The sequence below is a fragment of the Electrophorus electricus genome, chromosome 14 (genome assembly GCF_013358815.1).
Source record: "Electrophorus electricus isolate fEleEle1 chromosome 14, fEleEle1.pri, whole genome shotgun sequence".
Taxonomy (NCBI): Eukaryota; Metazoa; Chordata; class Actinopteri; order Gymnotiformes; family Gymnotidae; genus Electrophorus; species Electrophorus electricus.
In genome coordinates, this window is record NC_049548.1 from 9683554 (window position 1) to 9696916 (window position 13363).

Here is a 13363-nt window from a genome sequence, read left to right on the forward strand (position 1 = left end):
GAATTCACACACACTTTGCAAGAGAAGAGGATAGAGAGAGAGAGGAATTACTTTGTTGAGGTGTTTCCAGGGATGTTAGGATCTGTTCCTAAAACAAACAGTAAACTGGAGGAAGACGTCCAGCACTCAGAGCTGATGCAGCTGTTGCTGCTCTTTGTTGGTGGCAGGAGCAGCAGGATGGTCCTCAGCCTCCCACTGCCTCTGCAGCTGCTGCTGGTGGCACTGCTTCTGAACACGATGCCCTGCCATGCTGAGCTGAGGGCCCGGGACCCTGATGTGGCAGAGGGGCCGACGGCCGGGCTCGGGGGCTGGCCACAGCAGCAGGCGCCGGGCATCTTTAGAGCAGCTCATTGGCCCATACCACATGGACACCACGGCACAGGCAGGGCACTGCAGCCTCCGATGGGCACGTCTACATGGCCTATGCTACCCTCAAGCGGGAGTTCCCACCAGCCCACAAAGATGGGGTGAGTTCAGTTGCCTTGATGTGTCTCAAATTCCAGAGTGGTACCTCACCTAAAAGAGTCAGTAGCACATGGGTACGGTAACACCAAGGTTGTGGGGTTGATTCCTGGAGAATGCCTTTTCCAGCATCCTGATAAATATTTTGGGGAAAAAAAAACCATTGCTTTGCATAAAAGCATCGCCAGTGCTTTAAAAAATATCAGATACAGTAGCACAGTATGTTGTATAAAACTTGATCTTCAGTGGCAGGAGAAAAAGATTCAATAGGATTTGTGGTTTGGACAGTGAGTTGAGGATCTTGAGTGTCTGGGAGATAAATGTGGCTATTTAGTGGTCTTGCAGACACACTATAGCCCTTATGAGTCTCAGCTGGTAGGTTGTCCTGTTTTAGAACACACACACACTCGGTTTCCTGCCAGCAGAGAATGAGCTACGAGTGGGGGGGGGGGGGGTGTCTCTACACTGGGCATGCTCAGTGCAGCACGGCAGGGGGACGGGTGGGAGGCAGGTACTGATGCAAAAGACCAGCACAGACAAGGGGATGTGTCCAAACATGACTCATGAAGAGGCAGGGATTTAAAAAGCATCCTTTAAAGACAGATTAATGATAAAAGAAGAGAGAGATGAAAGGATGGGTGAGAATTAAAGAGCGGTGGACAGAAAAGGGTTATACAGGTGTGGGCAAAAGAAGCCAGATAAAAGAATACAGAACATTGAAAAAACAGGAGACACAAAACAAGAAAATCTATTGTTAAAAGGAATGTGTGCATAAGAAGCCCATGTACTGTGAAGTGTAAGATGGACCAAAATAAACAGCCTTCATTTACATGGATCTGACATCAAATTTCTTGTCTGACTATCATGTTTACTCTCAGGATTCTTCAGAGGATTGAGCAGCAGTGTTCCTGTGAGCCAGTTTATTCAACACCAAAAAGTGAACGCTCGTCCAGTTCCCTTGTTAATGTATAACACTAAAAATACACTGCACTTTGTTCTAATTGAAGACTGTCCCACTCTGGTAAAATTAGCTGAGTATGTCTAGGACTTCGTGCTGGGCCAAGACTGAGTCCATAATGACTAGTGAAGGGCTTGCACAGGATGTGCGTCATGGTGGCAGATAGCATAAGGATACAATAGAATAGAGTCCATATCAAAGTGTCAAGCCTTTTTTACAGTTTTGAGGCAAACACGATCTATACAGAAAGTGCCGTGCTGTTATAATTATACCTGGCTCAGATACGAGCCCATTCATATTTGCGTACAGACCCATCTGGCATATCAGTGGTGTGGGAAAGAAGGTCTGCAATTAGGAATGGTTTCAGAAAGCGTGGGTGGCTGGTCTCAACTTCCTTTCACTGACAATGCCCATTGTGTACAGAGATGTATCCTTGCTATTATTTTACTTAGTAGAAACACCATGTGTCTCCTGACCTCAGTGGATTGTCTGCTCTAGGGAAGAGGGAAAGATGGGGAGGGAGAGAGAGGAGAAGAGAGAGGCATTCAAAAACACTAAAGTGGTATTTACTAGTAATCCATTTTCAGATAAAGTAATAAAGAAACCCCTACCTGGCATCTAAGACTGGGTTGCATCCTAATATTAAAATAATGATGTTCATAATTCCTCTGACATTTAGATTCAGTCTCCCTTTCTGACTGATAATATTTGTCCTAAAACTTGGAGGTCAGGAGTCAGAAGAAAGACATCTTTCTGTGAGTGCCTCTCCTGTTGTGTCTCTCTCCTCAGCCAGTGGCCTGGAGTTATATCTCCACTCTCATCTTCCTCTCGGGCTGTGTTCTCTCCTTCCAGGAACTGGTGTGCATTTGTTCAACGCCGTGTGCTCACCGTGGCCGTGCTCTGTGGCACTGAGAAGTTCCAGATGAAGTCTGTGACCCCTTGCCCTGGCCATGACCCCGAGTGCCAGATGACAAAGTGAGTCAAAGCGGCCATGTAAACTGCTGCAGTTTCAGTTTAAAGCTTGCGTCACGTGAATGTTGGTGTTCAGGTGTGAGCCGACCTCCCGTCCAGCGTACAGACAAAAGCAGAGGATTCTCACTGCAGTAAACTGGAAGTGCTGCCCAGGCCATACAGGCTCCAACTGTCAAGAAACGGGTACAGCACATGCCTACACCTCTCCACTGACATATAGCAAGGATTATGGATTATGGCATTATCCATTATTATTATAGCAGCATGGATTACTTGGACTGTTTTTTATATTGCATTTAGTTGCATTTGCTGTATAGAACATTTTCTCCAGTTAATCCTTACTTCTCCTTTCACTGCATAAGCATAAAAAATGTTGCTCAACCTCTATATCCTCCACAGTAAACCCTAAAGAAGGAGAAATCCAGGCTAGTCAGGAGCACACAGGAGAAGCTGATTTGGAAGTTTCTGGAGCTGAGGACACAGGCAAGTTTAGAACAGGCAGTGATGCTTTCAACTTTGAACTCTAACCCCATCAGTTACCCGTCATGACTTGTTTGTTCTTCTTTTCAATAAGGCTCAGGCTCTGACAAACGAGAAAATAGCCAGCCTGCTTCTGGCTCCATGAGGGGGTGTCAGACAGGAAAGAGAGCTGCAGTCTGGGTATTTGGACATACTGTGGCCAGAGTAAACAAGGGTGGGGAGTATGCACAAGAGAAATGCAGATGACTTAAACAGGCACTGTCCACTTTCCTATGGATTCTAAGTGTCTGACAGGATGGGATTATTATGGCTATGAAAAGCGTTTCTCAGGGCAACTATTAAAAATGGTCAGCTCTGATGCCCTCTACATCTGTTTCCAGTGTGGGACTTGAATTGTAACATATTGAATTGAATTAAATTGTACCATATAAACAACTCCTCAGAAGAAGAAAAATTCATCATTTGTCAGTATGTGGCAATAGAATAAATTTATGGCAAATACTGCACCAAGTGCTGATCAGGCATTCTTATTGGTCCTATTGCACTGTTAAATTCTACAGCAGATTCATAGAAAACACTTCACCGCATGCTGATCAAGCTTTCCTACTGGTCAGACTTTGTTGGTAAAATCTGATGACCCTTCAGAATTTTAAGACTTTGTTGGGATTTTCACTAGGACATATTTGGTGAAGTTTGGATTTCACGCAGTGTCAGCACAACACGAGTTAAGTCGAGGATGTAATATGGACTCAGACATCCCCCATGCTGGGCTGGAAGTGCATCGAGAGAAACCACATGTCGCAAGTGTCACATTAGTAGTCAACAAAGATGTGGATTTAAACTGCAGTAAATTGTGTTATTGTGCCTGATCTTTTTTACTATACTGTATAGTTTTACATATTCTTTCTAAATTTTTTGTATACTGTAAATATCTAAACATTTTTGCAAACATATAAAAATTGAACAATTGCGCTTTATGGAGGAAGTGACCATGGACTATTCTCCATCTTAAAGCAAAGTAATATTTTATCTTTCTATTTGGAAGCATATTCCATTTTAGAAACCCCCCCCCCCCCACCATTCTAGACTTCTAAAGCTCTTTTGGGTTTGTTTGTTTTATTTTTGTATTTTGGTTGTCCTCCTACTCTTACTCCCAGTCTGCATGCGCTGTGCCCTGTAGGGGTGAGGACTGAGGCTGACCTGCTGGAGGGTGCAGGCTGGGAGAACAGTCTGGGCCAGGACTCTCCCCGGGGACCTTCTCTTCCTGCCCCAGCACTCTTTGGTAAGAGTTGACTCACCTATGCAAGCAGATGCCAACATATATTTTTGCTGCAGGTGAACAGTACATAAACAGGGCTCATATTGGAGGCAACCCTGAAGATTAATATTTTTTTCTCAGGTTAGAGAACCAGACAGCCATAACATTTGTTCATCATATCAGAGACAGTGATGATACATTGACGATACAAAAACAGGAAGGGATCATCAACAAGGGTTTGCTTTTTAAAAACAAACAAACAAACAAACAAACAAAAAATTACATATGGAAGATAGACACAGTGTATTGCTTCCAGTCCCCTTCCATATAAACATGATGACTGTATTGCCAACTGTTTTTAAATGAGGCTAGTGACTATAAACATATTGGTTTAGGTATTGGTGGAGCAACCCGGCCTTCTACTCCTCTGCCCATTATGGATTCGGCCAGTCTTTTGATGGTCCATCAGGGATTTGCAGCCATGATGACCCACCTTCAGCCAGTACTGGACGCCTTTAATCACAGCCTGGCCCGTTTGTCCAGTGAGGTGGAAGTGATATCCACGGATCTGCAGAAACTGAAGCAAAACCAGGAGAACAATGTGTCCCACAGCGGAACAATTGAGGAAAAGTTAGCAGACAGCTTTGAACAGATACGGCAAATGCAGGCCCAGCTGAATTTGCAGGAAAAACATATGGAACAAACAATGCAATCCCAGCAAGACTTGCTGCAGCACAACCTGACAAACCTGAAAAACGACATTGACCATCATATCAATCAGAACTATGAAGATATACAGGTACCACACAGCTAACTAATTCACCATTAAATAGCCTTCTAACCTAGAGTTTACCTACAGGACATTAAAATCATCAATATTTCAATGTCTAAGACCACATCTATTTTCTTTTCCTTAGGGGAATCTGCAGTATCTGACTGCATCAGTGGAGGAGATCAGACTTAGTCAGGAAAGGCTGGAGGAGTTGACGCAGGGTGAACGTCCTCTCTCTGGCCCGACTGGGAGCCAGCCAGCACCAATGTCCAATGCGTGGGAGGCCATCAGCAGCCTGGATGAGAAAGTGCTGAATAACAGCATGCAGCTCCGTGCCTTGTCTGTGAACTCCAGACACTTTGTTAGCTTCACCCAGAACCTGGAGCATGGCCTGCAGAACCTGAGCCAGATCCTGGACCAGGTCCACCAGGACTCAGAGGTGCGCTTTGCAGAGGCTGGGCTAGAGGTGGAGGCAGTGCGCGTGGCTGCGTTGAACAGTATTAACGAAGTGGCTGCTAATCTCAGCATGCAGGCGAATCAACTGAGAGAGCTTGAACTTTACATGGACAGTTTTTATCAGCATCTCCAAAGCAATGAACCAACCACAGCAGAGGAAACGTGCAGATGTAAAGAAATCAGCAAGTCTTTGGTTAGACTGGAGCAGGAGATAGCTAATGTAACAGACTTGGCCAGAGAGAACAGATATGCCCTGGAGGATGAAGAAGCAAAGAAGGGCCAGGGTGACTGGCCTGTGGAACTTGAGGATCTCAATCAGGGCTTGTTGAGTGTGAAGGAATCACTGGCATTTGAGCAAGCAAAAAGCAGGGCTCTCAATGACAACGTATCCCAGTTAAAAGCCTTACTCCTGGGCAGCCAAAAGGAGATTTTTGAGTTTAAAGAGTGTGTTGTAGCCAAGTCAGCTGAAATCAGACATCTCTCTGAATCTTTTTCCTCCCTTCTGAAGGATGCCACCCGGCACGCAGATGTCCTGGAGGTGCTTATAGGAGATGAGGTCATGGAGTTCTTAAGCTGGTCCAGCAGTCAGCAGCAGGAACTATCCATTCCCATTCTGCTACAGAAAATGCAACTGCTGCAAGAAAAGATTGAGAGTCATGAGAGCAGGCTGGCTTCTGTGAGGAGGAAAAGAGAGGAGAGAGATCACATGAACACTGATGTCCTCGGGGCCTTCTCAGAACAAAGTCTGATCAAAGAACAGGGGACAGCCGCAGCAGATGAGCGGGACTCTTTAGCAGAAGCATTTGTAAGGCAACTAGACAGAGACTACTCAGCCAGCAACATCTGGAGCCTGGGCCGGAAAATGGAGGAGCTTGCTGAGAGGCTGAGCCAGCTGGAAGAGCAACACCATAACTGCACTGCAGCCCCTAGTGGTGACATGGTGGAATTGCAGGGAGAAGTAGTGTCCCTGCGACAGGCTTTGGAAGATCATCTGAGAACGTTCCAGAATCTGTTCACTTATACAGAAGAGCTCTCCAGCTCCCCTCACAGTCTGAAATTGGATCAGCTGTGGACTGAGATTAACAGAAAGGACAGGAAGAGAAAGGATAAAATGGAGGCGCGCAGCAATCTCCGTAAAGAACCCAAAAGAACAGGCAAGTATCCCTTCTGTTCAGTTCAGAATGAAAACGAGTCTGTTAAGCATGAATGCAATTTGTGTATTATATGTGTACGCTGTTTGAATGCCCTCTTGTGGACAACACTAAGATTGCAAAGTGACAAAGCAAATCAGAAAATACACAGCCAGACCTCGTACATACAAACCCCCCCCCCCGCTAATATAGTTCTTCATACCATATCTTACTCAGCTTCCAAGGGGCCATCATACTCTTCTGTGGCATTCATCGCTGGCTTGGATGACAGGACAAGCAGACGAGGCACACTCCTTTTCCAGAAGGTGACACTAAACCACGGCAACGCTTACAGTCCTTCATCGGGGGCTTTTGATGCACCTCAGACTGGCGTCTACCTTTTTTTAGTGACATTAGACTTTGAAAAAGGCCCGTGCCTGGTGCGCCTGATGCGTGACGCGGTTCCTGCGGCCACCTTCAGGCAGGAACAGCGCCAGGGCGAACTTCGGAGCCGGGCTTTCCTCCTGGAGCTTCGTAAGGGGGAAAGGGTTATGCTGGAGCTGCTTAAAGGAACAGTGGGCCAAAGGCAGCCTAATGAGAACACGTTATCAGGTATTCTGCTATTCAGCACTGAGGACACAGACTATAAGCAAGACTGGATTCGTGACTGACTCCTGGGCGGAAGAAATCCAGGCTTACCGAAAACTGTGCTTTACTGCATCACCTACCGGACTGCCTGAAAACCGCCAAAGATACCAATGCCATTAGTTAGATTTGGGCTCCCTCTAGGGCCCATTTGTAGAACTGCAAAAACAACCAGAGTGACTTAAAAAAGGGTTTTAGTTGTAGACTTAAATATCGTTAGCCAGCTAAATAGGTTAGAGGCCAATAATACGCATAACCGAGACACTGCTTATATTGAGCTTGTATCATGAGGGATCATGTCACATGGCAGTAGGCATCCCTACAATATTTCCCAGATGTTTCTTTCTTTTTTGTTCTGATATCCTCAGATGACATTAAGTTGATGTAATGGAAGGCTTAACTACAGCTGGTCAAGTCAAAAGAATTATGTATACACAACCTTTAGAGATGGTATAAAGCTGAATTCTAGCAAGCACTTACAGACATGAATAATAGCGGCCAAAAATTACATTAATGATGACCACAGTAAGGGACACTGCCCTCTGGCCAAAGACTGAGAATGTTCATCCATTCTGTGGTATAATACACTTAAGCCATTCTTTTTATTATCAGACAAATGAATAACACTGTGATTGCATACTAAAATAAGGTAATTTACTTAAAAATTAATATATTGGACAAATTCTGTGTACAGAACAGCTTTTCTTGGTAAACATAAGGCACTGTTCTTAAACCCAAATGCTGTACAAAATATAAACAAAAGGTTTTTAGTCCTACACAAGTTTCTTTTGCACAATGGACAAGTAAGACATGGACAACATATCCTGCGGTCATCTAATTATACAGAGGAACTTCTACTGGCTACAAGACACTTATTAAAACAGCTTAACTGATATGGGTTGCAGTGGACAGACCTCAGGCGTGTGGATCTTTAGCAATTAAACACAGCAGGGTTAGCCGCATCTCAGTGCATGGTCAACATGGTGTGGAATGCAGAGTTGTGAGCCCTGAACGACATCGGTCTGAGCTGTAAATTCTTGTGTATCCTAGTACTCTACACTGCAGTTCCCAGAAGCACTACACTTAGAACAGTGACCACTAATGTAGGGTGCTGGTTACCAGCACCTTTATGGTCACAAAAAGGTTACTTTTGAGTGCACAAATGAAATTCTCTTGAAGCAAAATCACTGATTTTTAATCATCTAGGAGAAGCAAGATGAGTTAACACAACGCCATATAATCTTTAGTACAACGCATGGGAACGCTAGGACTGATATGAACATTATATGCATTGCAACTGCTAATGTTGAAAATAAATAATTTGTTATTGTATGTGTTCATATCCAGCACATGCACACTTATCTATCTGTGGGAACATGTTTGTAGGCCACAGAAATATTTGATTCTAAAACAGTAACCATTCCTAAATTAAATATATGTTTTAAAAAACTACTTTGTGCAGAAGGGTTATGACAGTTTTTAAAATTACACAAAATAATAGTCAAATAAGCTTGTGTTGAGCTGCTCAGTAATATATTGACTATGCGAGTTTAAGGGACACTATTCTTAATGATGTACATTCTTTTTCTTGCCACAATAATTAATTCAGCACGACATGATTAGAATAAATAGGACATGCATTTGTATTTTCTATCCCGTTACATATTTATGAGATTCCAGACCAAAGTAATCAGTCACTTGATTTTCCCAAAACTCTATCGAGTTTAAATTCATGTTAATTAATTAGGCGACTCACAAATCCTTCTGACATGTATTAATGTGTTCTAATGGCAAGACGAATAGTGGGTGTGGGATTAAATGAGGAGCGACTACATGGCTCATGTTGTTGTCATGACCGTTTCTGCTGCTTAATGAACGCGGATCCAGTGCTCCCAGAGAACAGCAGAGTGACATCACAGCCTCTCTGGACAGGAGCTGCTGACAGCATTCCTATGCCTGGGGTGGTATGAGCTGGTGGTGTGTTTCCTGCTTTAGGACAGAGAGTGGAAGGATTGCACCAGCTATGCCATTACAGTTCTATAGATCCTTCGGTGCTCCCACTGCTCACATCAGCCAACTCTTAAGTATCCGATATCCATAAGTAGTTAAGGGAAGTATTTACTTTTACTAACATTTGTTTAAAGTAAGGGTGTACGTCCAACTGCATCTGCGGCGTTCACTGCACTGGCCGGAGGAGGAGCAGGCATCTAGAGGGACGTGGCCGCACCTCACGTGGCTGCTTTGCAGCACAGTGCAAGCACAAGGCTGAATATCACAATGAAATCAGCAAAAAGAAAACCTCCTTTCAGACACACATGTCTCTCTGTGCAGGAAGGAGGAATGGAGTGGGGAAGTGAGAGAGAGAGAGGGAGAGAATGAAATGGAGAGCAAATCCTCAGCCTTCTTCCAAACGTTTCTTCACTGTGTCAAGACGTCTACTTCACTGACTTGTGCCTTTCTCTCCATTATGTGCACAATAATACATGGCTTTCACAGAAAGCACCACTTTCATTTGGCAGTTCTCTCCCAATCTATGAGTGCCCAAAGTCAAAGAGCAGGGGATGGATAATGGATGGATGCATGTGAAATCACAGCCTCAGGTTTTAAGGACCTGCCGGAGAGCAGACTTTGTAGATGTGACATGGCACTTACTGTCCAGCAGAGGGTGCTACAAAGACACAGTGCTACTGCAACAGGATATCGGATCCTAGCAAGAGAGAGGTGCTCTGCTCCACAGCACCCCCCACAGTCGTGACTGTGAGCTGAGCCAATAATTCTTTGTTGAGGCATGAATATTTCAAGGGAGTCTGCTTTTCCTCTCTGCCAACGGGGGATGAGCAGAGGAAGCACGGCTCAGATTTTGATGTCTTGTGACTCCACCATCTTGGCGAGCGTTTTCTTCACTCGAAGGGCAGTGAGACGAGAGGCTGGGTTTGGGGCCCAGCACTCAGACATCAGCTTCAGCACTGCTCTGAGACACTGCACGCAGAGAGGGGGGGGGGGGGGGGCATGAGCCACACATCCAGCTCACAACTTCAAATATATATGTGAACAGAACACACATGTGAATGAGTACACATGGGCCTATACCTCATCACTGTTCCACCGGTTGGAGACTGTGGGCCGTACACCTTTTACACACACTACTTCCCGCATGTCCTCGTAAGATGGCTCTGAAGGAACAACGTCCCAGTAAGGCAGCTGATACTCTTCTGCAATGCCTGCAGAGTCATGAGAACAGTGGTGAGGCAAATCACAGGAGAACAGCGGCGAGACGACTCTCTGGAGAACAGAGGTGATGCACAGACACACACACAAACATACATACCTCCTGTCACACACCGTCGGGCCATCTCCCAAACCACGAGGCCGTAGCTATAGATGTCAGCCATGATGTAGGCCTGGAACTGGTTCTTGTTGAGAGTCTCATCCAACACCTCCGGGGCCATGTACCGCCGTGTTCCCATCCGAGTACTCAGAGGAACGTCCACATCGTTAGTGTCACTGGCAAACGGGGAAGCATTGAGGAGCTAACACAGCTGCAATACTGTTTGCATGGCAACAATAGTAATTGATGATGATACACTAAAGTCCTTTAGTCTAATAAAGTCCTATATCAACCTGAAGATCAGTTGTAGAATTATTTACAGATACAGATATCTGAATACAAATAATCCCACATCTTTAGTGCTACCATCTGGGCACTTATGAGTTAGGCCAGAGATATGGCAGAGTGCATGTGTGCCTGCCTATGGGTGTGGTCCAAGATGCACAAACAGGCACATATACCAGCCTATGAACGAGGTCAGAGATGCATGAGTGTGCATGTGTACCTGTTGTATTTCACAGCCAGGCCCAGGTCAGCGATGCAGCAAGTACCATTCTTCTTGATAAGGATGTTCTTGCTCTTGAGGTCGCGGTGGGCGATGGCCGGCTTGCCCTGTGTGCCGTAGATCTCTGTGTGAAGGTGGCACAGGCCACAGGCCGCAGAATAGGCCAGCCGGAGCAGGGCCTGCGTATCCAGGGTGGTGAACCTCAGGTAGTCGTACAGGGAGCCGTTCTCATGGTAGTCCGTGATGAGGAATAGCTGGGTGAAGGCTCCCGTGCCCTTAATGTCAGCTGCGATGAAGCCTGGCGAGAGGAGCACATACATCTCAAACACGCAACAGGAGCTCTCAGTCCAGTCCGGACGGGGCCAAAGCCAGCCCAGTTTTTGGTTCTGCTCCTGATTGAGAATCTCTGATAAAACAGAATGCAGAGGTATCTAGCCTAATAAATAAGAGAGTTCATTGTGTAGCACTCATTTCAATGTGCAGGCGAGCCATACAGAGGATGTTCTCGTGTCTCATCAGGACAGTCTGGTAGATCTCGGTCTCGCGGAACCAGCTGGCCTCCTCACGGGTGAAGAACACCTTCACTGCCACCTTCTCCCCTCTCCAGCGGCCCAGCCACACCTCGCCGTAGCGGCCTTTCCCGATCTGACGCACCATCTGGATCTGCTTAGCGATAGTACGCTGGACCTGGGGACAGGACAGGCAGGAACAATCAAGCTTAGCCCTTGGATACACTAGGGTAAATGGGCTAGGCTAAGGCCTAAACTGGCTTCCTGAAATAAATGTATTGCAATGAAACATATACTGCAAGGGCCAGGCAATTCAGAAGGCATTTAAAAGATCTATTTTTAGGGTGTTCCACAAGGATTTAAACACAAGTGTAATGTAAATTAACGGTGTGGTGTCTAATGACTTTGTTTCAGCCTGACTGGGTGCTTTATGCTTTAATCATTAAAAACATTAGTACCTGTAATAAAGCAGTCTAAAACACAATGAAAAGCAGGGAGAGTTTTCTACCAGCAGGGGGAGCCCTGAGCCAGAGCCTGTGCTAGACTGGCTGATGAGGTCTTTGAGGGACTCTCCAGCTGGGATGAAGGCCTCGTCCTGCTCCAGGTCTCTCTGGTAGCGCCTCCGCTCCGTCTGCAGCTTATACCTGAGCAAACACACACAAAGGAAGTCAGACCGCCATGTGGAATTACCCTGCATTTTACTGGACCGTTCAGTGACGACGCCTACTGTTACTTATCAGACGCTCTCACACGTTTTTTTTTGAACTTGTGCCGCTATCAGTTTTACAATAAGTTTGCCTTATGTGCCTTCACTGGGTGTGTCTGGCTCAGACATAGAAGTCTCTAAAACACTGGAGATTTATCAGCATGTTAAACTATGTTTCAAAAACCATTTGCTCACCTGTAGTAACACACAATTGTGATAGCAATGACAGTAAAGCAGCACACCGTCATGGAGATGAGGAAGGCGAGCCAGTGGGCACTCACAAACAATTCATCTGTGTGGGAACAGAGGCACATGTTGCTTTAATATATGGAGACAAGAAGCAGACGAGCCGTGGGATGCGTGGCCGGCCGCGGGCAGGGTGGGGATGCCTCGCGTGCCCCATCCAGCAGCTCACCCGGGAGTGCAGGCGGTAGGGTGGGCTGCAAATCTCGGTTGCAGAAGTCCGTGGAGCAGCACTCAATTGTCCGTCTTGCCTGGGCATTGGGCGAGTCCTTTGGGACACAACGGCATTTTTCAAAAACCAAACACTGTTGGCTTAAAATCACCTGCGCATGACAGTTGGCCAAACGGCACAACTGAGAATCCAGAAAGGTTATGGAATGAAATTCTACATACTGTTGGTAATGAGCCATGTTCAGGCCTCCCCTGGTGGAGTTTACCTTGCACTGGAAGTGGGATCCCTCATATTTCATGCAGCCAGATGTGAGGACAGCCTCGCCATGCTCGTCTTCTTCAATGATGGCAAAGCACTGCCCATTGGTCCTGCGCACGCGCACACACACACACACACACACACACACACACACACACACACACACACACACACACACACACACACACGGCAAAAAAACAGTGAGGGCAGCATGACAGGGAGGGCTGCGTGGGGGATAACTGGAGGAGAGTTTGGCGAGTGTGAAACTCACTCGCAGGTGTTGTTGATGGCGTTGTCAGGGCAGTGGCCCAGGCAGTAGCAGCTGAGGAAGCGGGCCGCGTCCTCGGGCGCCACGGTGGAGCCATCAGCTGCCTGCGACCTCTTCGGCTCCGAGCCGTGCTTCATCCCTGTGCCATGTAGCATGTGGTCTGGGTTCTGTCCACCTGAACACAAACCAGAGACAGCCTAAGTACAAGAGGTATTCTCTAACATTATATACAAATGGTTAG

At 46.2% G+C, this 13363-nt stretch overlaps 2 protein-coding genes across 2 annotated transcripts in view; one reads left to right on the top strand and one right to left on the bottom strand.

The window, feature by feature from the left end:
• mmrn2b (multimerin 2b) lies at window positions 1–7997 on the top strand. The gene is made up of 8 exons (XM_035533225.1): window positions 1–467; window positions 2273–2395; window positions 2469–2575; window positions 2792–2875; window positions 4053–4154; window positions 4526–4929; window positions 5048–6512; window positions 6726–7997. Exons 1-8 carry the CDS (start codon window positions 73–75, stop codon window positions 7157–7159), a joined length of 3114 nt encoding a protein of 1037 aa, XP_035389118.1. The 5' UTR covers window positions 1–72; the 3' UTR covers window positions 7160–7997.
• bmpr1ab (bone morphogenetic protein receptor, type IAb) overlaps window positions 7771–13363 on the bottom strand; it is a 26401-nt gene continuing 20808 nt past the window's right edge. Inside the window, exons 4-13 of the mRNA XM_027002712.2 lie at window positions 13126–13297; window positions 12862–12964; window positions 12597–12693; window positions 12377–12473; window positions 11984–12119; window positions 11461–11653; window positions 10967–11264; window positions 10462–10637; window positions 10224–10354; window positions 7771–10112 (exon numbers count right to left, since the gene is read on the bottom strand). Of these exons, the coding sequence (XP_026858513.2) occupies window positions 9987–10112; window positions 10224–10354; window positions 10462–10637; window positions 10967–11264; window positions 11461–11653; window positions 11984–12119; window positions 12377–12473; window positions 12597–12693; window positions 12862–12964; window positions 13126–13297 (1529 nt within the window). The 3' untranslated portion in view covers window positions 7771–9986. The remainder of the gene's footprint in view (window positions 10113–10223; window positions 10355–10461; window positions 10638–10966; window positions 11265–11460; window positions 11654–11983; window positions 12120–12376; window positions 12474–12596; window positions 12694–12861; window positions 12965–13125; window positions 13298–13363) is intronic.